The 25562-nt window shown below is 44.8% G+C and overlaps 2 protein-coding genes across 4 annotated transcripts in view; both read left to right on the top strand.

Annotated features, from left to right (window-relative positions):
• Gabrr1 (gamma-aminobutyric acid type A receptor subunit rho1) overlaps window positions 1-18156 on the top strand; it is a 32787-nt gene extending 14631 nt beyond the window's left edge. For all 3 annotated transcript variants that reach the window (XM_035439938.1, XM_027403419.2, XM_035439937.1), the window contains 8 exons: window positions 1959-2065; window positions 4442-4509; window positions 5539-5762; window positions 9995-10077; window positions 10975-11115; window positions 12562-12714; window positions 13881-14077; window positions 15151-18156. In XM_035439938.1, the coding sequence (XP_035295829.1) occupies window positions 1959-2065; window positions 4442-4509; window positions 5539-5762; window positions 9995-10077; window positions 10975-11115; window positions 12562-12714; window positions 13881-14077; window positions 15151-15429 (1252 nt within the window). In that variant the 3' untranslated portion in view covers window positions 15430-18156. The remainder of the gene's footprint in view (window positions 1-1958; window positions 2066-4441; window positions 4510-5538; window positions 5763-9994; window positions 10078-10974; window positions 11116-12561; window positions 12715-13880; window positions 14078-15150) is intronic.
• A 6855-nt stretch (window positions 18157-25011) lies between these two features.
• Window positions 25012-25422, top strand: LOC100771736 (histone H3.3C). Its single transcript, XM_035439936.1, has one exon. It carries the CDS (start codon window positions 25012-25014, stop codon window positions 25420-25422), a length of 411 nt encoding a protein of 136 aa, XP_035295827.1.
• Window positions 25423-25562: the final 140 nt, after the last annotated feature.

Genomic DNA, 25562 nt, shown 5'->3' with positions numbered 1-25562 from the left:
ATGGCCCATGGTAACATTGAGCTCACAACTACAGTGATTTTCAGCCCTCCCCGACAGGACCAGGAAGAGCTTGGCTTTCTTGTCCATGCCCAGCTCCTGCCTCTGCTCAGCAAGTGTGTGCTATGCTAGTTCCCTACATGTCCCATTCAACCTGCACACACCACAGTCCACTCAAAGCCTTCCTCCCATTGGGAAAAATGGCTTTCAGGGAATAAGCCAGTTGCCTAACGGCCTAAATCAGCCAGACTCTGAAGGGAGGAAAGAGCCCTAGTCTCCTGACCCCTGCCCTGTGTTTTCTCCTGAACACTAGAGTTCTTCCAGGGAAGAAGATAGTGAGGGCTGAGAGCTGGGTAGAGCAAGCCCCTGGGAGGCAGCAGATAGGAGGATGATATACCTGACATAACGCATAAGCGGGGCTCTCAGGTGTCCTCTCCTGTCTTTCAGTGACCTTGGCCCAGACCCCTGAATCAGACACACAAGGGCTTGTGCAGCAGGAATCTAGGTCTAATGAGCCCCTATCAAGTGTTGAGCATCTATCTGTACTGGGGAAAGGACATATGGGGAGGTCTCTCAGAGAGGATCCAGCCTGGCATCAGCATCATCTGGAAAGGGTGTTAGTTACTAATGAGAGTCCCTAGGACTACTCTATTAAGCAATGAAGAATTTCAAGTGTCACTGTAGGGACAGAGGGCCCAGAGCAACTAGTATGTTGGTTGTGGGAGGCACTATGCGGTAGAATAAGAGGCATGGAGGACTCCCATGTGGGAAAACCCAAGGTGTATTACCAAATGAGGGAGAAGCAAGATGAAGAAGCAATCATATAACATTAACTTTATACGGAGAGAAAATAATACTATATATTAGTACTTCCATATTTCTGTGACAGACTGTCTAGTCAAGGAAGCAATAAGACAAGTTTCTCTTGGGTGAGGGGTAGGTCAGTAGAATTAACTGCATGTTTAATTTTTTAAAAAATTATTTTATGTTTAAAAATATTTAAAAAAATATTTTATGTGTATGGGTGCTTTCTCTGAATTTATGTCTGTGCACCATGTGCATGCAGTGCCTGTGGAGGCCGGAAGAGGGTGTCAGATCCCCTCCGGACTGGAGTTTTATGATCGGTCATACGGGTGCTGGGAATAGAACTTGGGTCCTGTGGAAGAGCAGCCAGTGCTCTTTACTGCTGATCCATTTCTCCAGCCCCTACCTGCATGAAAGTGAGAGGGGTGGGATAGAGAAAGGGGGAGGGAGAGGCTAGAGAGGGGGGGGAGAGAGAGAGGAGATTGTGAAACACTGAAACCACACCACATGTTTAGGAAAAACAGATAACAAGTCAAAAACAGGTAAGTGTCCCTACAAGCAATCTAGAAGCACTTTCCCTGGAAACACAGTGTGAGGGTGTTCACCTTCCACAGAGTGACCACAGAAAGTCAAGGCAGTGAGGCTCAGCCATACACATTTGCTTCTCCTCAGTCAGAAGTCTGGCTTAGCATTCAGACCAGCTTCGGCAGGTGTCAGCATTGATTTTTCGTGAAATCACTGAGTTCCTTTTCCCTCCAGTTCTAGCGATGGAACCCAGCGCTGTGCCTATGCTGGTAAACATCCCATCACTGAGCTACACCCCCAGCCTTGGAAAACTTTAAAAAATACCAGTTTCCAGCCCCTTACAAAACAAAACAAAAAAACAGCTCCCAGATGCTGATCAGGATGTGGGAGGCAGAGGGGGTCTGGCATCGCTGTTTGAGAAGCCCCTCCATGTGGCTGGGGGCTGGAATCTTGAACTTCCACGTCAGTTTCCTTTTCCAGAAGTTGGAAAAGGGAAAGGTGCAACTGAATGGCTCTTAGAAGAGAAAGCACACTCTACGAAACCTGGCAAGAGCAGGAAGAATGCAGACAGCTATGGTTCCGACCAGGCTTGGTTAGCGTGTTTGATCAACCTACTTTTCCTTCTTTGGCAGCCCAATTCTGAAACGAAGCTCCGACATAACCAAGTCACCTCTCACCAAGTCAGAGCAGCTGCTCAGGATAGATGACCATGATTTCAGCATGAGGCCTGGCTTCGGAGGTATGAGATGTGTGCTCGGGGTGGGGCAAGAGGGGGCTCCTCTTCTTTCCTGGGGTTCTTTGTTTGCACCCACATCCATTTATCCTATCTGCCTTGGCTGAGCTTGGTGGGCTGAGCACCTTCTGAGCATCTGGCCTTCATGCTCCTGGCTCTGCCGGGCATTGCTGGAGTACCTGCTGTCTGCTGTCATGTAGCCAGGCAAGGCCAGCCAACTGTCCCAGGGCAGTGCTCGTGAGAAGGCTCACTGAAGGTCAGTGAGACAGAGGCTGCCACTGGACGACAGATGCAGCCAGGGCAGCATCCTGAGGATGCTCTGAAATCCCACGCAACAACCTCAGCTGGATTTGTTCTCGATGGGAGTTGGCAGATGAACTTCACTTATACATCAGAGTCCTGTCTGCTGGGTTTAATGAAATGAAAATAGCTTGAGAAAGTGAGGTTCACTGCAGAGCAGGAACGGAATCTTAGCAGCTGCCAGATTTCAGCCCTCTGTCAAAAGGGTCTCTCTCTCTCTCTCTCTCTCTCTCTCTCTCCCCTCCCTCCCCCACTGTGTGTGTGTGTGTGTGTGTGTGTGTGTGTGTGTGTGTGTGTGTCTGTGTCTGTGTCTGTGTGTCTGTCTTTCTTTAACATTTATTTAGGATTTTGGGATAGTACGGTGGAGATGGAGGACCACTCGTGGAAGTTGGCTTTTTCCATCATGTGTGTTCTTGGGATCCAACTCAAGGGTCTTCAGCAGCCCCATCTGCTGAACCATCTCACTGGCCTAGGTTTGGTTTCTTTCTGGAGAAAAATATATTTTATATGTGTGTGTATGTGTGTTCATATGCATGCAAAGACACGTATTAGGCATGGGTGTGGATGTATGCAGAGACCAGAGGACACCTTCTGGGCTATCTGCAGGAATGCTGTCTACCTCCTCTGACAGTCTCTCACAGTGCTGGAGCCCACAAATTAGGCTATACTGGCTGGCCCATGGAGCCCAGGCATCCTTCTGCCTCTGCCTCCCCAGCACGTAACACCACATTTAGTATCTCTACGTGGATTCTGGGAGTCCAACTCAGGTCTTCATGCTGGCAAGGCCAGAGTGATTACTGACTGAGCCATCCCACCAGCCCCTAGAAATCATTTTCATGTCTCATTTTTCTCTAGTCATGTTTGCCTCCCCAACAAACCAAGCCCCCCAAGTTCTAAAAGAACATTATTCCTTTTGTCATAGGTAGCTATTGGATCCAATACCACCTCTTTGTGCCATGGTGACTGAAATGGCACATGTGGGTTATACCTAACCCACATTCTGCAAACAAGCTCTTATTCTTTGTCAATACTAATACTAAGTTTTAATGGCCTGGAGATAACAACAAAATGTTTTGTTGTTTGTAATGTTTGTAATGTTTTGATGTAAGACTGTTTTGGCTTGATGTAGCTTCACTGGAAGCTGTGACAAAGATTCAGATCTGTGGGCAGGACAAATGATCTGAATATGACCAGTTCTGGTGCCATCATCAAGAAATGTGGTTCTCATGGTTAATGGGGGCCAAAGGCTTCCAAGAGGAAAGGGGTGCAAATGAAGAAAATTCAATAGGCCCTTCCATGCTAAGGAGCATGTTGGCTGTTCCTTACCAGACCTGATTCAGCCTAGGTCTTTAGCACTGCTTTAGATAAACATGTGGAACCAGAAAGGGATGGTCTGTACTAACTTCATCATTCTGGGGATGGAGAGATGACTCAGTGGTTAAGAACACTGGCTATTCTTCTAGAGGACTCAGGTTTGATTCCTAGAGCCACAGGGAAGCTCATAATGGTCTATAACTCTAGCCCTTGGGGAGCCGATGCCCTCTTCTGCCTTCTATGGACACTAGGCATTCCTGCAGGCAACACACTTGTACACATAAAATAAATAATCTAACCTCATCATTCCTCAAAGGACAAGGCACTTTTATTGCTGGGTGGGGGGGGGGGGGATGGGAGCTATTCCAAGGAGCCAACCCATGAACCTGTTCTTTCACTTCTTATTTGACTGCAGGTGAGTATGACAAACCCTTCAAATGTTTGACTCTGACGTGACTGACACACCTTTGCGTGCCTCTTCCATAGCAGAAGTTCAAGTAAAATGAAGGAACGTTCCGCTGGATGTGATGGCGTACTCCTATAATCCTAGCACTTTGGAAGCTGAGGCAGGAGGATTGAGAGTTTGATATCAGCCTGGGCTACATACATAGCAAGGCTGTGTCAGAAAAAAAAAAAAAAAAGAAGAAGAAGAAGAAAAAGAAATGGAGGGAGGGAAGGAGGGAGGGGGGAAGGGAGGGAGGGGGAAGACAAAAAAGAAAGAGCAGAGAGAATAAATGAGTGAGTGAGCCCCTGTCATGCCATCTCCAGGCCCGGCCATTCCTGTGGGTGTGGATGTACAAGTGGAGAGTTTGGACAGCATCTCAGAGGTTGACATGGTAAGTGCTTCTCTGACCGGGTGGTCTGGTCAATGAGGGCTTAGGTGGACCTGCCTGGCCAGAAGCTCTACACTACCAAATTCCTTCGTATCTCCTTGGCAGATGGGACCTGTCACACTCACTTTACAGACGACTCACAGACATCTTGTCGTTTGTCCATAGTTCCAAGTTGGTATGAGATAGAGTCAGGTGACAAACTTGGTCTTTATCTTCCAGCATGGGCACCTTGTGAGATGTAGGTCCTTGTATTTCTGTAGAGTCTGTGTCTTGTTCTGGAAACCTGGAACAGTGGTACTATTCCTTTTTGCTTTTCAGTGGGATCCAATTTAAAAAATGTTGCCAGCTAGGCGTGGTGGTACATGTCTTCAAGTCAACACCCAAGGGGTGAAAGAAGGGTTATCCTGGGCTTTAGACCACCCTGGTCTTCTAAAGAGCAAGCTCCTTACCAACCTGGGCTACACAATCTCAAAAAATTTAAAGGTAGCGTGGTGGGGATGGGGAGCATTCTACAAGTTAGGGAACTTTTTAAACGTCTACGTTGGCTTGGAGCCTCCAAGAAGCAGGCCAGAAAGAAGATTATAGCCCAGTATATACTTGGGGACTACTCCCAGAAAATGCTAAGACAGGATGAGACAGTGAGACAGGGAAGCAAGCAAAAAGCATGGTGTTCTCAAGCAAGCCACTCCTACAGCACTCCCTCCCCCACAGGTTTCTCCAGGAGACAGTGATGAGCACAGTCCAGGTCACCCCAGCTCAGGGCCTGGGGACTGGACTGGGCTTCTCAGCTGAGGTCCTCTAACCCTGGCACTGTCAGCTTGAGTGGCTGGGGTCAGCAGGGCAGCTGTCATGGAGATGGTGGATGTCATGGGTGGGTAGAGTTCAGGGGCAGTCTGCTCTAGGCCCCCTTGTTGGGTTCCTCTCTGCCTTCTCCAGTGGTACTGCTCAGCCCACTGGCTTCAGTTGCATTCCTACTGCTGATGGCTCCTGAGTGGGTGGCTATCTGTTTTCTGTTCTGCCTTCCCCCTGTAGGACTTCACCATGACCCTCTATCTGCGGCACTATTGGAAGGATGAGAGACTGTCTTTTCCGAGCACTAACAATCTCAGTATGACATTTGATGGCCGGCTTGTGAAGAAGATCTGGGTTCCCGACATGTTCTTTGTGCACTCCAAACGTTCCTTCATCCATGACACCACCACAGACAACGTCATGCTTCGGGTACAGCCAGATGGGAAAGTGCTGTACAGCCTCAGGTGGGGACAAAGGCAGCCTGGCCTTGCCTGAATATTTTAATTTTTAAAAGTTTAATCAATGAAATGTTAAACATGTTGTATTATGCATATGGGTGTTTTGGTTGCATGTGTGCCTGCAAAGACCAGAAAAGGGTGCCAGATCCCCTAGGCCTGAAGTTACAGCCTGTTGGGAGCCACTATGTGGGTACTGGTATTCAAATTCAGGTCCTCTGCAAGAGTAGCCAATGCTGTTAACCACTTTCCAGCCTGAAAGTTTGCCTTAAATTAAAATTAAGGCAATTAAAATTAAAATTAAAAAAAGTTTATTTTTCTAATTAGAGTCCAGGAAATAAAAATAAATAAGTAAATAAATAAATAAATAAATAAATAAATATGCTCTCAGACACAGGTCTTCCTCTTCTTCCGTATTTGTGATAATTTTTTAGAACTTAGGTTTAAATAGATTCGTTTTCCTTGCCTAGCCAACATAGTTTCCATCTTGAAACACCATGGGACACTGGGCTACCTGATGACAATGTCATTTTGAACATCATGTTTGCAGTGCCAGGAATAAAATCTAAGGCTGGGGGATGTGCAGCTCAGTGGCATCCTAGCAGTTATGCTAGGATGCTTGCCTAGCAAATATGAGTCCCTGGGTCCCACAGTACTGCCAAAAGAAGAAGAATAGAAAAGAAGGGAGGGGCAGAGGGAGAGAGGAAAGGAGGGGAGAGGGAGTGGGAGAAGGAGATATCTCAAATCTCTCCTCTGGAGCTCAGATGTCTTGGGAGTGTTGAACTGCCAGTAGACTCTGCCCCTACAGAGGTCATTGTACAAGGAAAGCTTTAGAAGGTGGTCCTCACCTCCCTGGGGTGGAGCAAGCTCAGACTCTCACAGAAGGGAGTGGTCACTGTCTGGGATTGGTTCCCATATATCATTATGGATGGTGTGTTCTGGGATGACATACTTTGCTCTGGGCTCCAGTGTTGAAGAACGGCAAAGATAAACCAATATATTAGCTAACTAATTCAAAGTTGAATTCCTGTCCCAATGTCCCAGGGATATCTGTAATGATTTTTCAGTCTTCGTCCTGACCAGTATCTAAACAGTGCAGGTACAGGATTTTCATCCCCTTAATTGGAAGGGCATCTCCTGTAGGATGTCCTTTGGGATCTCATGGATCATCAGTTCCTTCTCTAGCAATGTCAGCCTGGTTCTCTCTAGGATCCTCATTTCTGAGCATCTTAAGACAAGATAAAATTCTCTGACAAACCTATACAACCCTGATGTCCTGGAGAATTGCAGAGAACTAGACCATCACACCTATAACCACTGGCATACTAGTAAATGTCTATCCACTGCTTGTCAGGGGGGTGTGTGTGTGTGTGTGTGTGTGTGTGTGTGTGTGTGTGTGTGTGTGTGTGTGTGTGTGTGTGTGTGTACACATGCACGTGCATTCATGTGTGCACATGACTTATTATAAATATTGCTGATATAAAGGGTGCTCTAATGGTTAGTTTTAATCATCAACATGACACAATTTACAATCATCAGGATGGGAGCCTCAGTGAGGATTTGTCTGGATCAGGCTGGTCTGTGGGGACTACCTTAATTATGTTCACTGCCCACTAGGGGCAGCATCTTTCCTAGAGATTGGGGTCCTGAACTGAATAAAAATTATCTGACCACTAAGGTGCATCATTTGTTCATTGCTTTCTGCTCCTGAATGTGGGCTGCTGTGACCAGTGGCTTCACGTTCCTGCCCTTTGACTTCTGCACAGGGCTGGAGATAACCTGGGACTGTGAGCTAAGTAAACCCTTTCCGCTCTGAGCTGCTTTTGTCAAGGTATTTTGTCACGGCAATGGGGAACAGAACTAAGATGGAAGTATATGATCTACAAGTGAAATAAAATACACAGTACTCTTTACTTATAATTTCTATGTATTTTAACTTAAACACAATTTCCTGGTTTTTGTGAAACCATTTATCAGTTTTTATAATTCTGCCATCAACAAAAGTGCTGCAAAATGAGACCACTGTAACAACAAGAGTCTGCTTGTTGAGATGACAAACGAGTATAGATCGGTGCTTTTATTAATGTTAATAAGTAAAAAGTGAGAAGGAATAATTATGAAGGATTTTACTCACTTGTCCAAGATGTACATACTTTACTGGCTGATGTGGGGGCAGCTCTCAAATACTGGATGAATAATTCCTGAATATCCATGTCATTCTCAAAGCAATGGCTTTAGACACATACATCAAATGTTTCTTCTCTTTGTGTACTTGTTTTTTTATATTTTATTTTTATGTGTATTGGTGTTTTGCCTGCATGTATGTCTGGGTGAGGGTGTCCTGGAACCAGAGTTTCAGACAGTTGAGGGCTGCCATGTGGGTGCTGAGAACTGAACCTGGATCCTGTGGAAGAGCAGTCAGTGCTTTTAACTGCTGAGCCCTCTCTCCAGCCACTGTTGACTTGTTTTTATTTTTAAAAAACCCCTTTTTCCATACAATATATTTTGGTCGTATTCTTTCCCGGCCACAGCTCCTCTTGGGTCCTCCCCACCTCCAGACCCATCCAACTTCATATTCATTATCTCTAAAAACAAAACAATAACCATAAAATCAAAACAAAATCCAATAAAACAGAAACTACCAAAATGAAACAAAAAACACAAAAAATACATAGAGTCCATTATGTGTTGGCCAACTACTGCTGGGTAAGGGGCCTGCCCTGAAGTTTGGTTGATATACTCAGTGACAGTCCATTGGAGAAAACTGATTTTTCCCTTTCCTAGAAGACATCAGTTGTGAGTTTCCTAGCAGGTATCAGATCCTTGGTTAGGGGTGGGGCATTCTGCCCTCTTCCCTCTCAGTGCTGGGGTTTTGTCTGGTTTGAACTTTCACAGGTTTTGTGCATGCTGTCATGGTCTCTGCGAATTCACATGTGAATCTGCTCTATTAGTCTAGAAATACTGTTTCCTTGAAGTCACCCAGCACTCTGCCTCTTACAACGTCTTCTGCATAGTTACCTGAGGAGCCTTGAGTGCCTGTGGGAGTAGGGGGTGGACTAGGGGAGTGGGGAGGTGGGGGTGTTTGATAAAGACATTCCTGTAGCATGAATAATAGAAACTCAGAGACAGATATTGGGGTTCAAGCTGAAGATGAGAGAAGCAAAGCAGCCAGCCAGTAGCTCTTACCTCTCCCAAGGCTGAAATGGAGATCCTGTCTTCCCTGTGACTGGAAACTGATCTCTCATGAGACACTTTACTTCTTTATACACCTCTCTAGTGCTGGGATTAAAGGCGTGAGCTCTGTTACACTTTTAGACTGATTTACTCTTATGCATCCCTGGGTAGCCATGAACTCACAGAGATCCATCTGCCTCTGTCTCCTGAATCCTGGGATTCAAGGTGTGTGCCACTACCACCTGGCTTCTTCGGCTGTGGCTAGCTTTGCATTCTGATTCTTCAAGCAAGTTTTATTAAATCATAAAGAATATATCACCACACATTCTTTTAGGGCTAAATGCTCCAAAGTCTCTCACTCTCTGTATGTTGTTTGTGGGACTCTGTCAACTTCTGTCACTGCAAGCTTCTCCAGTGAGGCCCTCACAGCAGAATGCCCTCAGGAGTCATTTTATTGTTGTGTTTCTTTACCATAATAGTAATAGAAAGTTTTCCCCTGGGCCTATGACCTCTCTGGTCTCAGGTTCTTCACCACTCACCAGTGTCAGGAATGGTTCCACTGCTCTGCAGTGTTCTACCTCACAGAACAGCAGATACCATCAACCGCAGGATCCCAGCAAACAGTAAAGTGTGCTAATATCATCAAGAAACAGTGAACTTTGAGTAGTTATTAGTGAAGCAAATATCTGGATACTTCTATTTGGAGAATACTCATTTCTTTCAACAATCATTTAAACAAATCTGTGTGTGTGTGTGTGTGTGTGTGTGTGTGTGTGTGTGTGTGTGTGTGTGTGTTTTACATTGATCTACTGACTGACAGCATTACATCTCCAGATCCTTGGAATGTGCTGGTGTTAGCTAGCAGAGTTCATTTGTCTTGTACAGATCCTAATGTTAAACATAAACACTTGAGAGGACTCCAAAGAGCATGTCACGCCTAAGGATCTTTCCTGATGTCAACACGTTGCTTGGGACCTGGAGCCAGGAAGCAGGGCCTTTTCTGTTGGCTTCATCATTTTGAATCTGTCCCCAGCAAGTGCTGAAATTGTGTGTCTTTTTGTTTCTAGAGTTACAGTGACAGCGATGTGTAACATGGACTTCAGCAGGTTTCCGCTGGACACGCAGACCTGCTCCCTGGAAATTGAAAGCTGTGAGTAGGTGCAGCCTGGCACCAGCACTTAAAACACTTCTCTCGGTGGCAGGTGACAGTGCTCCCAGGAACTCTGCTCTGCTCTTCCTGCCAGATCACCCCTGGGATCAGGCTCTCCTGGGTGACCTGGGATAATCTCCTTTACCCAAAGCCTGTTGATTGACATGCTAGTCACTTCTAGAAAACACCTACACGGGTTGGTGTCTGGTTCAATACATGTGTACCAGACCCAGCCAGTTGACGCATGAGGTCCTGTATCACAGTCAAGGCTTAGCAGGCCTTTAAGAACAGATCACACATAGGCAGATGCTACCTGCAGCTCTAAGAGGTTTCACCTCAGTTATGTCCAGCAGCATGCTGTGCAATTGGGCCCAGTGGCCTCACCTGAAGGGCGTGTGCTGGACACATGGTAGCCCCTGAGAGGATAAGACCACAGTCATGTCCACCAGATTTTTAGGAAATGGACACAACTGGCCTGAGGATAAGCCCATTCTTCACTTGTGCTGCCTGAGAGTGAGTCATGATCTAATCCTCAAGTGATGAATCATTATCTTGTGCAAGAGAAGAAAGAGCCTAGGCTATAAACGAACCATATGAAATCCAGTCAGTATTGAACTGTCTCCATCCTACAGGCAGCACTATCATTTGCAGCTATTGCAGCTGGATTTAGGGTTAGGCTTTTTGTTGGGACGGTGAACCCTTGAACTTAGAAGCCTTGCTCTGATAACTTTTGAGAAACTGGGATGAACTGGAGTTGTCTGTATTGTTTAGATTGCAGTTTGCTATCTTACTCCAAGCCAAGTAGTCTGTGTGGCTTAGGACACAGTGTCACATGGCCCCACAGGCAGGCCTGGCTTGCCTGTTGCCCCCTGCCTGACATGGCTCTCATCTTCCCAGATGCCTACACAGAAGATGACCTCATGCTATACTGGAAAAAAGGCAACGATTCCTTAAAGACAGATGAGAGGATCTCCCTCTCTCAGTTCCTCATTCAGGAGTTCCACACCACCACAAAGCTAGCCTTCTACAGCAGTACAGGTAAGCCTGGAACATGCGGTGAGTGCTGAGGAGGCGTTGTCTTTTGCCAGATGGTCCAGGCTCTATTAAGAAAGCATGTGATTTGGTTGTCACATCAAGTGAACAGAGCTTTGAAACAGAAGACCAGAGTCCTAAATGAAATCTAGTGGGTGGTATGCACCAGGAAGGGGTGACTTGTTTTTCTTTGAGACAGGGTCTCACTCCATTGTCCATGCTACCCTGAACATTATGTAGCCAGGCTTGTGAACTCATTATATGCTATGTATCTAGGCTGGTGAACTCATTATACACTATTATCCAGGCTGTTGAATTTATTATATGCATCCCAGGGGCTGACCTCATCTTATGTATCCAGGCCAGGCCTCTGGCTCATTATCACCAGTGCTAGGGTTATAGAGATATTCCAAGGCAACTAGCTTTGAAGGTAGTTTTTTGTTTGTTTGTTTTACGAGACAGTGTTTCTCTGCAGCTTTGGACTCACTCTGCCAACTAGGCTGGCCTCGAACTCACAGAGATCCTCCTGTCTCTGCCTCCCGAATGCTGGGATTAAAGGCATGCACCACCACTGCCCTGCTTGTAGGTAATTTTAGACCCATCAGTATATCAGAGATAATTACCTAGGAAATGTTAGTCAAGGCTCAAAGGGAAGCCACGTCAGTAGGTTTATTTGAGATGATTGCCTTGTTAAGTTGGCAATACATCCCTGAAATACTCATCAGAGCCTCTCCTCAGTAGCAAGTTTCAATTCAGATTGCTGTTCTCTGTCTCCCTGGGTGCACTACTACTACCCACACCCCCTGGTCATCATGTGGACCTGGCTGTGACTGTATGAGTCAAAGGTCTGCACAGGACTTATCACCTCCTATTGCCTGAGGCTGTGCTCTGTGGACTTCCCCAGCTGCTGGCCTGTGCTGGTAGACAGCTAAGGGTTAACATTCTCCATCCTTGCTTCTGTTTTGATCACTCAACTCTCAGAAGGTTCTGCAGTTTCTCTTGCTGGCCCTCCACCTTGTAAGCACATCCTGATCCATTAAAGAGCACTGATACCCAATTTAGTGTATTAGTCCAACTCAAAGGCGTCACTCACCCTTGTGCTTAGTCGTTTAGGTCTCAGTCTTCTGAAAGTCCCGAACTTTCTAAGTTCTGAAAATGTCTGAACTTCTACGAATCTCCCATATGACTGTAAGGCTGATGGGCCTTGGCCATATTTTGAGAAACAAGGCTTTAAATGACCTTCTCAAGGGATTCCCTTTGTGTTTATGAAAGGGACAGAGATTCCTTATAGTGGGTTCACACAGGTGGTGAGGGTTACCACATGTCACTGCCACTGTTTAAGGTATAGTTCCAGTGTGAGGTCTAAGACACTTAGGATTCTACAAATAAAACTATTTCTCAAAGGAGCCAAGCAGCTATGTTGCATGCTGTCTTTTCTTCCTTTGTCCCCAGGCTGGTACAACCGTCTGTACATTAATTTCACTTTGCGTCGTCACATCTTCTTCTTCTTGCTCCAAACCTATTTCCCTGCCACCCTCATGGTCATGCTGTCCTGGGTGTCCTTCTGGATTGACCGCAGAGCTGTGCCTGCCCGTGTCCCCTTAGGTAAGGACTGTTTCGAGTGTGTAATACACGTGTCTGAAAACCCAAGGCATTCCTTTCACCCTTCTCAAATAGGCCTTGCAATCTTCACAGCATAACTTGGAAATGCTTCAAGGCACAGATTTAAGTAACACCACACAATCTAAGTGCCACATGGAAATCTGTCCAGGTCCCTGTAGCTGTCCATCCAAGCAGCTTACTGTCCCCCTCCCTGCCACCCCCTACTCCCTATATTTGGGTGATTTCCTTGCAGGTCTGTAGAATGTATTCTGTAACAATGTTTCTCAAAGGGTGCCCAAGGGATCTTTGCAATAGAACGAGGGAATTATTAAAAAGGAAAAGACTTGGGCCCCATCATATATTCAGTCAGATTCCCCGAGTTTTCCTACACTCCCTCACTTCCTTTCTCAGCACCCCATCAAATGTCCTCATCTTAGACACTGAGCCCACTTAGTCACAGCCACCGTTATAGCCCAGACAGCTCAGACTGCAAGTGGCACGGTGACCCACCAAGCTTCAGTGAAATGGTTTGGAGCTGGCCCTTGGGGTGACCTCAGTCCTCTGTGAGTTAATGTTTTCCAAGCAAATGTTCTGAGCTTAATTTGCAATCCTAGGCAATTTCCACAGACGATGCCCTTTTCTCCAGCAGTTAACTGTCACTCCAATGGCTACTGAGCCGGGTGCCTGTGTGAGCTCATAGCAACATCTGTCTCCTATAAATAAAACAATCCTGGTGAAACTGATGTTAAGGAGCTTAAGGTAGTCCTGCTGGAGGAACACACAGGTCCAGTATGGGGTGGCTGTCAGCTGAAGAGACAGGCCCAGGTTATAGAACTTTTATGACACTAAGGAAATAAACCCCATGCCTTCCTTCAGCACTCAGTCGCTTACATCTGTATCTCCTTTCCTGAGTTAATGGAAGGAAATACCTTCCTGCCAAAGTGTCCGGGGCATTCCGCAGAGAGGGTGTGATTGGTGCTGTAATGGATATGTCAGTGTACAGGGGAGGAGGAGATGAGGGGCCGAGGATTACTAGCTCTCAAAGACAGGAGGGTATTCACCAGAACTGGCTGTCCAAGCCAAAGCAGAACAAAAGGCAGAGCCAAGGAAGGACAAAGGACAGTGTTTGCAAAAGCAAGCATGTGCTTATTTCTCACTGTTCACGGCAGGCATCACCACGGTGCTGACCATGTCCACCATCATCACGGGTGTGAACGCCTCCATGCCCCGAGTGTCCTACATCAAAGCCGTGGACATCTACCTCTGGGTCAGCTTCGTGTTCGTGTTCCTCTCAGTGCTGGAGTACGCAGCCGTCAACTACCTGACCACAGTGCAGGAGCGGAAGGAACGGAAGCTCCGGGAGAAGGTGATTTTACCATTACATAGACTGGGCTGCCGTTGGGACTGTGGGCAGGTAAAATGAGGCTGTGATATCCTCTTCTCAGCTTACTTCCAGCCATGGTCATGAATATTTGACATTTACATCTTTCATTCAATAAAGGCATTCATTTAGCATGTACCATCCCAGCAGCCACTAAACCAAATTAAGACATGGTCCATTTAATTGTGGTTGTGTCCAGTTTAGTGAGAGAATTCCAGGAGGGAAATTAATGGTAATTTAACACTGTAGAACATACTATTAACAAATATGGGGGTGGTTTAAAAGACGCTTCCAGGGATAACCATCCTCTATCCTAAGAAACTTCCCTTCATATATGACCTCATATCTCCCATCATTTATCTTTCCTCCTGCCCTTCCTTTTCCTTCCCAGCCTACAACTTAGAGCCCCTCTCTTCCAGCAACACCTTACTATATACTATTCCTAAAGTGCTGTATTTCAATCCCAACCAAATAACATCATCTGTAAACATTTTTTTATGAAGGGTTTGGTCTAGGTGTGGTGTCACCAACCTGTAATCAATCCAGTTACTCAGGAGGAGAGTCACAAGTTGGACGCCAGTCTGGGTAACTTAGCAAGACTGTCTCAAACAAAACAAATGAAAAAAGGGTGTAGCTCAGTATAGTACCCTTGTTTAACATACACAAGGCCCTGGGTTTGTCCCCAATGACCCCAAAGGGGACATGGAATGAGCTCAGGGATTATGACTTCCTGGAGGACAGGGATAGCCTGTGTTAGTGTTGTTGGTCCCTGGTACAACAGTGTGCTCTTTCCTATAAGTTAACACGTAGATGTTAGTTCATGACCCAGTTCTCTGCACCGTGCTGATGCTTCAACCCTGATCTCGAGGCTGTTGGTAAGCTCTCTGATATAGTGCTGTGCTTACAGCTGTCTTGGGAGGCTCACATTGACCACCATCATGCTTTTGCTTATCTTTTCCCCCAAACTGAGAGGGTAGAGGGTAACACACTTCATGCACAGTGCTTTCCCAGGTGTCTGAGGGACAGTTCTCAGCTCACGTATCCCTGTGTGTTTGCAGATCTCCTGCACCTGCGGACTGCCCCAGCCCCGAGCAGTGATGCTGGATGGCAGCTACAGTGATGGGGAGGTGAATGACCTGGGTGGCTACATGCCTGAGAATGGAGAGAAACCTGACAGGATGATGGTGCAGCTGACCCTGGCCTCTGAGAGGAAAAGCCAGAGAGGCAGCTATGTGAGCATGAGGATCAACACCCATGCCATTGATAAATACTCCAGGATCATTTTCCCAGCCGCTTACATCTTATTCAATCTGATATACTGGTCAATTTTCTCTTAGAATTCTGTAAATCTCACCTTCTTCATGGTTTGTATGCGTCACAGAAACTGTTGTATAATGACAAAGTATGGTTGAAAACCACCCCGGTGCCCACCTGGGTTTTCACTGTCGCTTCTTTAGCTTTCCAAAGCTGCACTAACAAGACACCTTTTTTTGCATGTATTAAGCATCAGTTGTATACACAGCATTATACAAGGTGTTGCAGGAATTTGTCAGGATAGCAACTGTTATTAGCTGTTCCCAGATCCCAGGAAGAGCACAGAGACCACATATGGATATGCTGCAATTCAGTGTTGGGGTTCTGGATGCTGTTCACACGGAGGGCTTCCTTCATGGGTGGCACTGTGTGCTTTAGACTAGGTAGAACTGGGAGTACATGAATAAAACTCATTTGCATGGAGCTCACATTCACATAAACCCATTCTGATGAAAGGGTCCATTCCTGCACCTGCTCTGTGTCCACCATAATTAATGAAATGCCCATAGGATCTTTTTAACAAGCTGTATGTATCTCCCCTTACAAGAAATGTTCTTTAGATTGCTGACTTTCCTCTGGTAGGTGAGTAAGCTAGAGAACCACGTTCCTTTCCCTGCTTTCTAGTCACTGTTTTGTACCTCTCTACCAGGAAGCAGGGCTTTCTTCAAAAATGAAGTCTTTTCTCAGTAGCATGATATTATCACAGAAGAGCTCGAAGAAGTATTAATTTCTTCCAAATAATCAGCATTTCTAGGAAACTTGGGGCTGCTTATAGCTCATGAAAATGAGAAACACACAATTTCTTAAGATAAAATAACATAAAAGCCAGGTGATGGAGATGCACGCCTTTAATCCCAGCAGAGGCAGGCAGTTCTCTGTGAGTTCAAGGCCAGCCTGGTCTATGGAGCAAGTTCCAGGGCAGCTTCCAAAGCTACAGAGAACTGCTGTCTCAAAAAAGAGGAAGAAAATAACATGAGAAAGCAAAACAGACAGGTATCTGCATTTCACTCAGTGAGAGCCAGCACTGTCTAGGAACTAGACAGCAGTTGTCATCTAGACTGAGTATACAATAGACCAGATAAGGTAGCCCAGTAGCAACTGATGTCATGGGCTGTAATTTGACGTATTATTTTAAAATGGTGTTTAAAAAAATAAGTCTTCATGTTGTCTATCTAGAAGGCATATAACAACTGCAACCAAAGTTGCCCAAACAGCATTTAACAGCATGGCCTTTCCTCTGGGCCACATCTTTCACTCACAGAGGCAGGGGCATCTAGTCACATCTCAGCAGCCACTAAGCTGACTTACCAAAGACACGGCCCTTTAACTGTGGTTGTGTTCAGAGGTTAGTGAGACAGAAATGATCATTTAACATTGTGGAACATACTAATAAATATGGAGGTTGCCTAAGAGACCCTTGCAGCCAGCACCACCCAGCCTCTGTGTTAGGAAACTTCTCTTCATATATGTCCTTATATCTCCCATCATTTCAAAGTTAACTTGACGAATCAACACCAAATAATGTATGCATGGCTATACCTTATTCTGATTTTTAAGAAGAACTGCTTGCAAAGTCCTACTTAGAAGATAATCTTTCATTTCCCCCAATGAAAGGTCACCAAAAGCTTTGTTCAAACTGAAGTAGTAAACTTAGAAGGACATAAATTATACTCTTAATTATCATTGATATCCTATCAAAATGAGTGCTTTGTCAAGCATGGTTTGTACATGCCTGTGATCTCAACACTTGGAAAGTAGAAGTGGGAGTACCGAGAGTTCAAAACTGGCCTTAGCTTTATAGCATTTTGGAGGCCAGCCTGGACTATGTGAGGTTTAAAAAGATTGATTTTTTTCATTTTTATTTTATGAAACAACTACTGTTAAAGTCAACATCTTTGCCACTGTCTTCTCCCTCAGCACTAGGTCCACTGAGCTGTCTAGGCTTCCAGATCTAAACTAAAGCTTACCTACTATTTGGAATACCACAGCATTTGAGACAGTGTGTAGAATGCTCTAGTAGAATGCTTATCTGCTATATCAAAAGACTGCAGACCAAATGGCTTGATGAGCAGAGATTTCTTCTCTCACAGTTCTAGAGACTAGTATCCAAGGTTAAGGTGCTGGCAGACATGATTTCCCCAGAGGCCTCTCTCTCCTCCTGACTTTCCAATGGCCACCATCGTGCTGCATCCTTGCCTTCTTTCCTTTGTACCCACCTATGTCCAGATCCCTTTCTCCCTAGTTATATTTGGTCAGGCACACATCAATGGCCTCATTTAACCTGAGTTACTTCTTTAGAAGCCTTGTCTCCAAACCATTTGTTCTGTAGCAATCTCCAAGTTGGAATACTTTATCTTGGAGGGAAGCTCCTTAGGACATGCTAAAAGAAGGTAATGCCCTCCATCCCATAGGGAAGAAGCCCATTCAAGTTAAGCTCTGGAAGCAAACAACTCAAAAGTTTCAGAAAGTCCCTGAAACTAAAGATAAAACTATCGCCCTCCAACAAGTATATATAAGCAATAAGAGCCACCAAGAGTCACTTTCAGATGATCTAAGCTGTCCGGGAGAGGCAAAAACCAGCTAAGCTACCTGGAAGGGACACTTTCCAACCCGTCCAGCTGCCTGCAAGTCCTGCAGTGAGCTCCAGATTTTTGGCTATTGTGAGCTTTCATCCATGATCGGGTGGGCTTTGGTGATGCAGCTGTCTTTGAATCATTTCTGTACCTCTAAGTAACCCCAATAAATCTCATTGCTTCACCAAGTTGAACTTTTGTGGTATCCTTAATTTGGTTTATTATTGGTTTCCTATCTGGAGTGGTACATGTTTGCTCACATATGCACAGAAACTGTCACACAACACCATCATGTGAGTTCCATTAATACATGCCCATGGAAATCCATTTGTATCACAATACACCTAATACTTTATAAGTAGTTATACTATATCATTTAGGGACAGAACAAAGTCTGTCCTCTGTTAGAGTAAATATCTTTATTAAATATTTGGGTATATGTATTATGGTAGTTTGAATGTAACTAGCCCTCATAATCCCAAAGGGGGTGGCACTATTAGGAGATGTGGCATTGTTGAAGTAGGTATGGCCTATTTGGAGGAATTGTGTTATGGTGGGGGTGAGATTTGTATTATTTTTTGCTTAAGCTTAGCTCAATGTCACAGAAAAAATGTGACAAGAAAAAGTCTGGGGACTGGAGAGATGGTACAATGGGTAAGAGCACTGCTGCTCAAGTTTGAGGAACAAGGTATAAATCACCAGAAAGTTGTGTGTGGCCATGTGCATGTCTGCAACAGTAGTGCTGTGGTGTGTGTGTGTGTGTGTGTGTGTGTGTGTGTGTGTGTGTGTGTGTGTACGCATGTATGTGTGTATGCATGGGTATACATGTGTGCTTGTCTGTGTCAGTGTGTAGAGGCCAGAAGTTAACACTGGGATGTGTTTCCCCAGTCACTTCTCACCTTCACATCTTTTGGAGATGGTCTCTCACTGAATTTCAAGCTGGCTTTTTGGCTAAACTTGCTGCATAGGAAGGCCCTGGAATCTTCCGGTCTCTGGACCAGCACTGGGCTTCCACGCAGCACTCCCATACTCAGCTTTCCTATGGTTTCCAAGAATCTTAACCAGGACCTCATGCTTGCAGCAATCAGTTCCCTACTGAGCTATCTCTCTAGCCACCCAACCCCCTATTGTCTTTTATTGAAAATAGGGTTTTTTTTCTTACACAATATATCCTGATTATGGATACATATGGATATATATCCCTCTACTCTTCCCAGTCCTTCTCACCTTCCCATCCAAACCTACCCCCTTTATGTCTCTCACTAGTGTCTGACTGTGGGTCTCTGTCATGAAATATCTTATTTCTCCCTCTATTGTGATTGAAAGTTTTGCTGGGTATAGTAGTCTGGCCTGGAATCTGTGGTCTCAGAGCCTGCAATACATCTGTCTAGGCCCTTCTGGATTTTAGTGTCTCCTTTGAGAAGTCAGGTGTTATTCTAAGTCTGCCTTAACTTGTTACTTGGTCTTTTTCTCTTGCAGCTTTTAATATTATTTGTTCTGTACATTTAGTGTTTTGATAATTATGTGCCAAGGAAACTTCCTTTTCTGGTCCAATCTATTTGGTGTTCTGTGTGTTTCTTACACCTTTATAGGAATCTCCTTTAGGAAATTTTTCTATGACATTGTTGAAAATATTTTTGGGGCCTCTGAGCTGAGATTCTTCTTTCTCTATTCCTATTATTCTTAGGTTTAGTGTTTTCGTAGTGTCCCAGATTTCCTGGGTGTTTCGTGTCAGGAGTTTTTTAGATTTAATGTTTTCTTTGACCAATATATCCATTTCTGTCATATCTTCAACACCTGATACTTTCTCTTCTAGCTCTAGTATTTTGTTGGTGAAGCTTGCCTCTATAGTTCCTATTTGAATTCCTAAATTTTTCATTTCCAGAATTGCCTCATTTTGGGTTTTCTTTATTGATTTGATATTGATTTTCACTTTCAGGTCTTATATTCATTTCCTTCCACTGTGTGTTTTCCTGGATTTCTTTATTCCCCCTTCATAAGGCAGTTTTAGGTTTTTTTTTTTCCTTTCTTTCTTGTGCTTCGCTTTGTTGGAGTTGAGTTTGCTGTGGTAGGATAGCTGGGCTCTATGGAGATATATTGCCCTGGCTATTATTGTTCTAATCCTGTTATCTAGGCATCTGGGATTGGGATGATAATAGGTCTAGATGCTGGTTTCTGGATTTGTCTTTGTTGGGTGGGTGTTTTGTTCCTTGGTTTCTGTTTTCTCTCTAGATTTTTAGATAGTATGATGACTGTGTATAGCCTAGTGGGAAATTTTCTTTGGACCTGAGAGTTGTGGCCACTGAGAGTTCCAGGTAAAAATGTGTTTCTGGATATTGGGAGCTGACACTTAAGAATGGGGACAGGCTAGGAGTCTGAGGGGTTTGTCCTCAGGCCCTGAGGCTTAGAGAATACCTGCTGGTATTGGAGACTGGGATACTGGGATGAGTTGGGGGAAAGAAGGTTGGAGGAGGAGGTCTTTGTGGTCCTTGGGGATGGGGACAGAGAGGAAAGGGAGACAGCGGCAGATGTTCTGCTATACAGCTGGGGACGGGACTGAGGGGGTTGTGAATGGAGGGGCAGAAGATCTGCAATCAGCCTATCTGCTTTCCCTGAAAGCCGTGGCCTTTGGGTTAGCAGGGTATGCATGCCTGCAGAGTTGGAGGTTGAGATAAGGCAATGAGTGGGTGTATCATGACAAATAAAAGACCCAGAGACAGATACTGGGGTTCAAGCTTCAAGCTGAAGATCAGAGAAGCAAAGCAGCTGACCACTAGCTCTTACCTCTACCTCAGTTCAGACCAAAGGGGCAATCCTCAGTCTGCTCCCGACTTCACTCCTCAGATTCACTCAGATTGCTATGTTCTCCTCGGCGTGGCTAGAGACTAACTCTCAGACTGAGTGCCAGCTCTGAGGCCCTGCTCCTGTTTTATATACCTCCCTAATGCTGAGATTAAAGGTATGTGATCCCAGGAGCTGAGATCACCTTTGTGTGAACTGTTTCAGGACTGGATCAATTTCGTGTAGTCAGTGTGGCCTTGAACTAATAGAGATCTGTTTACCTCTTAATCCTGAGTCCTGGGGTTAAAGGTGTGTACCACCACCACCTGATCTCTATAGCTTGAGACTGGCTTTGCTTTCTGAATCCTCAGACAAACTTTAATAAATCATAAATAATGTATTGCCACAGTGGGGAAAGGTGGTTAGAGGGGAAGATCTGTGAGATGCACAGTAGATGAGGCCTGGGGCAAGGAAGGCTGTAGCAGGATTTCTGTTACAGAGCTGGGGATGAGACTGAGGGGTTGGGTCTGGAGGAACAGGGGAAGATGAAGATCTGTAGTCTACCTACCTGCTTCCCTGGCAGAAGGCCCTCAAAACACTTAAGAAATGAATAGGAAACAGAGGATCTCTGGTGTTAAATAAAGGAGATAAAAGCTTTTCCCTCTATTCTCTAGACATCATAGTGTCTGTATTAGACAGGGTTCTCTAGAGTAATGGAACAGAATGTACATAAGAAAATGGGGTCACTAGGGTGGCTTATACAGCAGAGGTTGAGCAAGCCCATCAATGGCCATCTATAAACTGGAGAGGCTAAGAACCTGGTAGCTGCTCAGTCCATAAATGGGATGCCTCTGCAGTCCTATCTGGCTCTGAAGGCCTGCCAGACTCTTGATGAGTGCTGGTGGCCTCTGGTACAGAGGGGGCAGGGCAGCAGCAGTAACAGCAATGGTTGATGCAATATGCTCCCCAGAAAGAATCTAGGCAGGCAGGCAAGATGGCCTTTTGCTTGGCTCTCTTTAAATCTAGGCTGCAGCTAGAAAGTTCCACCCTCTCTGGGGAAAGGTTGTCTTAAGTAATCTACTCTGGAAATGCACTCATAGACCACATCTTTTAGTGGATTCTAGATCCTGGCAAAGTGACAAGATTAACCATCACAGTGTCTTTCTTTACTTCTTGGTAGGTGACTGTGCTATTAAGATAGTCCTTCTCTACTTATATGTGATACCTGAGAGAGGGGAGTTGGGGAGAGAGGCAGACAGACAGACAGATTTCATCCTTTATGGATGAGTATCACTCCATTTTTTAAATATGCTGTCACCTTGGTAAAATATCTGAGGATAATCAGTAAAGGAAAGGTCTAATTTGGTCCATAGTTTCAGGCACAGTGGCTTGGCCTTTTGTCTTTGGGACTGTAGCAGCATGACCAATCATGACAAGCTCATAGTCCCTGTGCACTCATGGCATCTGGGAAGCAGAGACAAGCAGAAGGGCTAAGATTCCAAGGTCCCTTCAAGTGCATGAATCTAGTAACTTAACTTACTCCACTTGGGCCCTACATCATAAAGAATCCTGCACATAATAGACATTCCTACATATCCTGCTCTGCTACCATAGGATTTTCTTTACTCCTCTGGGAGAATTGCCTCCACCTGCCCAAGGAATGTTGCAGGCAAGATGTTTCCTCCTGTCCCTCAGCTGTGCTGCCTGCTTCTTACATGTTCAAGGACATTATGCAAGCAGACTCCATTCAGCCCTGAGATCCTGTCTGTAGATAGAGTTGATCCAAAAATTAGCAGCTATGCTAGATATGAAAAGTTTAAAACACCCACAGACACTGACATAAAATATAGAATCAAGTGTAAAAAACATTAATTATAGACTCTATTAAATGATTAAAGTCTCATCAAATTAACAGCAGGAGAAAACCTGACTGCACTCTTAAAACAAAACAAAACAAAACCACAACACTCCACATTTAAGTCTCATCAACTTTCTAAAATCAAGCATTCATCTCTTGAGAACAAAGAGCTAAAGCTGTGCACAATGGCACACCCCTCTGTCCAGCTACTCAGGCTGGGCTAGAGAATTTGAGGCTAGTCTGGTCAAGGCAGCAAGCAAGGCCCTATGAAGAACAGCAGCAACCAACCCAAGAAACAAATAGAAAGGAAAACCAGGACCTTCCCATCCTTACCTAAAAGTGCCATTGTTTATCCATGAGTAAAATTTAATTTTACTTTTAAAAAGGTAAATCAAATACAGAACACACATTTAAGTAACAGCTATGACGATCTGCAGAGGATGGGTATATCAGTAACAATCGCTGTTCTCTTAATTTTGTCAAGGTCTTAGGAAGTGAAACCAATGCCCTGTCCTGAGCTGGGTGGGGATGCAGCTCAGTGTTAGAGGTCCTGTCTTGCATAAGCGAAGCCCTGGTCTCAGTATCCAGCACTGCAATAACCAAAACCAAACCAACCAGCAAAAACCTGTGAGATACTCATAAACCTGTTACTGAGGAGATAAACTCCATCTCTGACATGTCTTATTCTTTGACTGCAGCTTTCATGGATACTCCTCTTTATATAAAGTGATACCAAATATGTTGAACTCAGTTGTGAAATCCAGACAAAGAGTGTCATGAAGGAGTGAGTTCTCAATGCTGTTTTGAGCTGGTGTGCAGAGTAAAGTCTCAGGACTTACTGGGACAGGATGAGGGGAGTAGTACTAGGCTTCTGTTTAGAAGGACAAAGCTGAGAGTGGAACAGTCCAGATCACTACTTCAGGAAGTCTCCATCTACACAATCAAATGTTTTCAATACAAGGCTTGAAGTTTTACCCAGAACATTTGAGAGGATGGAAATAAGAAACAGTCCAATGGAATGGGCTGGCAAGTTTGTTTAGTGAAGGGCCAGACAGTAAATACTTTTTTTTTTTTTTTTTTTTTTGGTAGTGGGTTTCTTTAAAACTCTAAAAATGCAAAAAGTATTCTTAGTAAACTGGCTGCACAAAAGCAAGTAAGCAAGCAAACACCAGCTTCAGATCAGGTCAGGGTATAGCAGAGAGCACTTCCTAGGTGGCGCACGCCTTTAATCCCAGCACTCAGGAGGCAGAGGCAGGCAGATCTCTGTGAGTTCGAGACCAGCCTTGTCTACAAGAGCTAGTTCCAGGACAGCCTCCAAAACCATAGAAAAACCCTGTCTCAAAAAAAAAAAAAAAAAAAAAAAAAAAAAGCACTAACTCTCAAAACTACACATCAAGCAGCAAGTAGAGGCTGGAAGAACTGAAGGAGATTAACCTTCCAAATGAAAGTGGTCAGGAAAAGTGACTTGCTTCTGCCCCAGAAGCCAAATGCACTTTGCTGCCTCCGTCCACTTTCATTTCTAGTGTGCCTCCTCAAATCTGAGGACTCGATTTACAGCAAAGTTCACTAGTGCCTAAGAGTCTGTCTTATCAGCTTTTTCACACTCTTATGTGCAAAGAGTTCATACTAAATGGTGGTGTGCCGTGCTCATGCCTACAACCCCAGCACTTGGGGGAGAGGGGGAACAAAAGGAAAACTTGTCTGAAACTCAATCTCACTAAAAAGAAACTCATGACTAAGTAAGAATCATGAGAAAATGTTGGTTTTATGTGACTCTCTTCCCATCTTTTCCAGGATTATTGTTGACAGTGGTTTTACTGACAACCACTGAAATGTTTCAAATTTCTAGGTAAAATCCTGGCTTTCTCATAATAAGAACTCTGTTTTGTAGTTCTACAAATGCTCTGGTGACACAAAGGCAGAAAGTGAGTCGAGAAGTCAAAAAGAGACGGTCCAGAGAAAAGGCTAGAAACTCAATTAAGCCACAGCATGAGGACACAGGGGCTGCCTTTCCAAGTTTCTTTTATTACTGGGCCAGCAATGCTAAGGAAGGCTTCTGCAGGGCAGCTGGCTGCTGGCTGCTGGGTGGTGGGAACCAGGGCTGGACACTGGAGAACAGAGCACATCCAGCCTGTATTCCTCTTCCAGCTCTTGTAACATCCTGGGTACCACACAACAGCCTACTCTATGGGAAAAGCCCAACCCTGCCTTTCTATCATTTTTTTTTTCTGTTATTGACTGTTACACTGTGGCTATGCCACTTCTTGGAGTAATTACATGCAAATAAAGATCTTTAAAAACAAACAAACCACGTCGAATTGTGTTCCCAGCCGTAGCCTCTTGCTTTCGGAGCTCCAGCGGAAGGAGAAGCTGGTAATTGAGGTGTTCATACCATGGCTCCTACAAAGCATACTGCCCACAAATCCACCGGTGGTAAAGCATGCAGGAAACAACTGGCTACAAAAGCCACGCGCAAGAGTGAGTCCTCTTCTGGAGGGGTAAAGAAACCTCATCGTTACAGGCCTGGTACTGTGGCACTCCGTGAAATCAGACACTATCAGAAATCCACTGAACTTCTGATTCGCAAGCTCCCCTTCCAGTATCTGATGCGAGAAATTGCTCAGGACTTCAAAAGAGATCTGCACACCCAGAGTACAGCTGTTGGTGCTTTGCAGGAGGCAAGTGAGGCCTATCTGGTTGGCCGTTTTGAAGATTCCAGCCTATGTGCAATCAATGCTAAGTGTGTAACAATTATGCCAAAAGATATCCAGCTAGCACGCCGCATATGTAGAGAACATGCTTAAGAGTCCACTATGAGGGGAAACATTTCATTCTCAAATTTTTTTTTCCTCTTCCTGTTATCAGTAGTTCTGAATGTTTAGATATTTTTTTCCATGGGATCAAAATGTACCTAAGTATATGATTGCGATTGGAAAAATAGGGG

Source organism: Cricetulus griseus, chromosome 2 (assembly GCF_003668045.3).
Source record: "Cricetulus griseus strain 17A/GY chromosome 2, alternate assembly CriGri-PICRH-1.0, whole genome shotgun sequence".
Taxonomy (NCBI): domain Eukaryota; kingdom Metazoa; phylum Chordata; class Mammalia; order Rodentia; family Cricetidae; genus Cricetulus; species Cricetulus griseus.
This window is presented reverse-complemented; position numbering and strand designations above follow the sequence as displayed.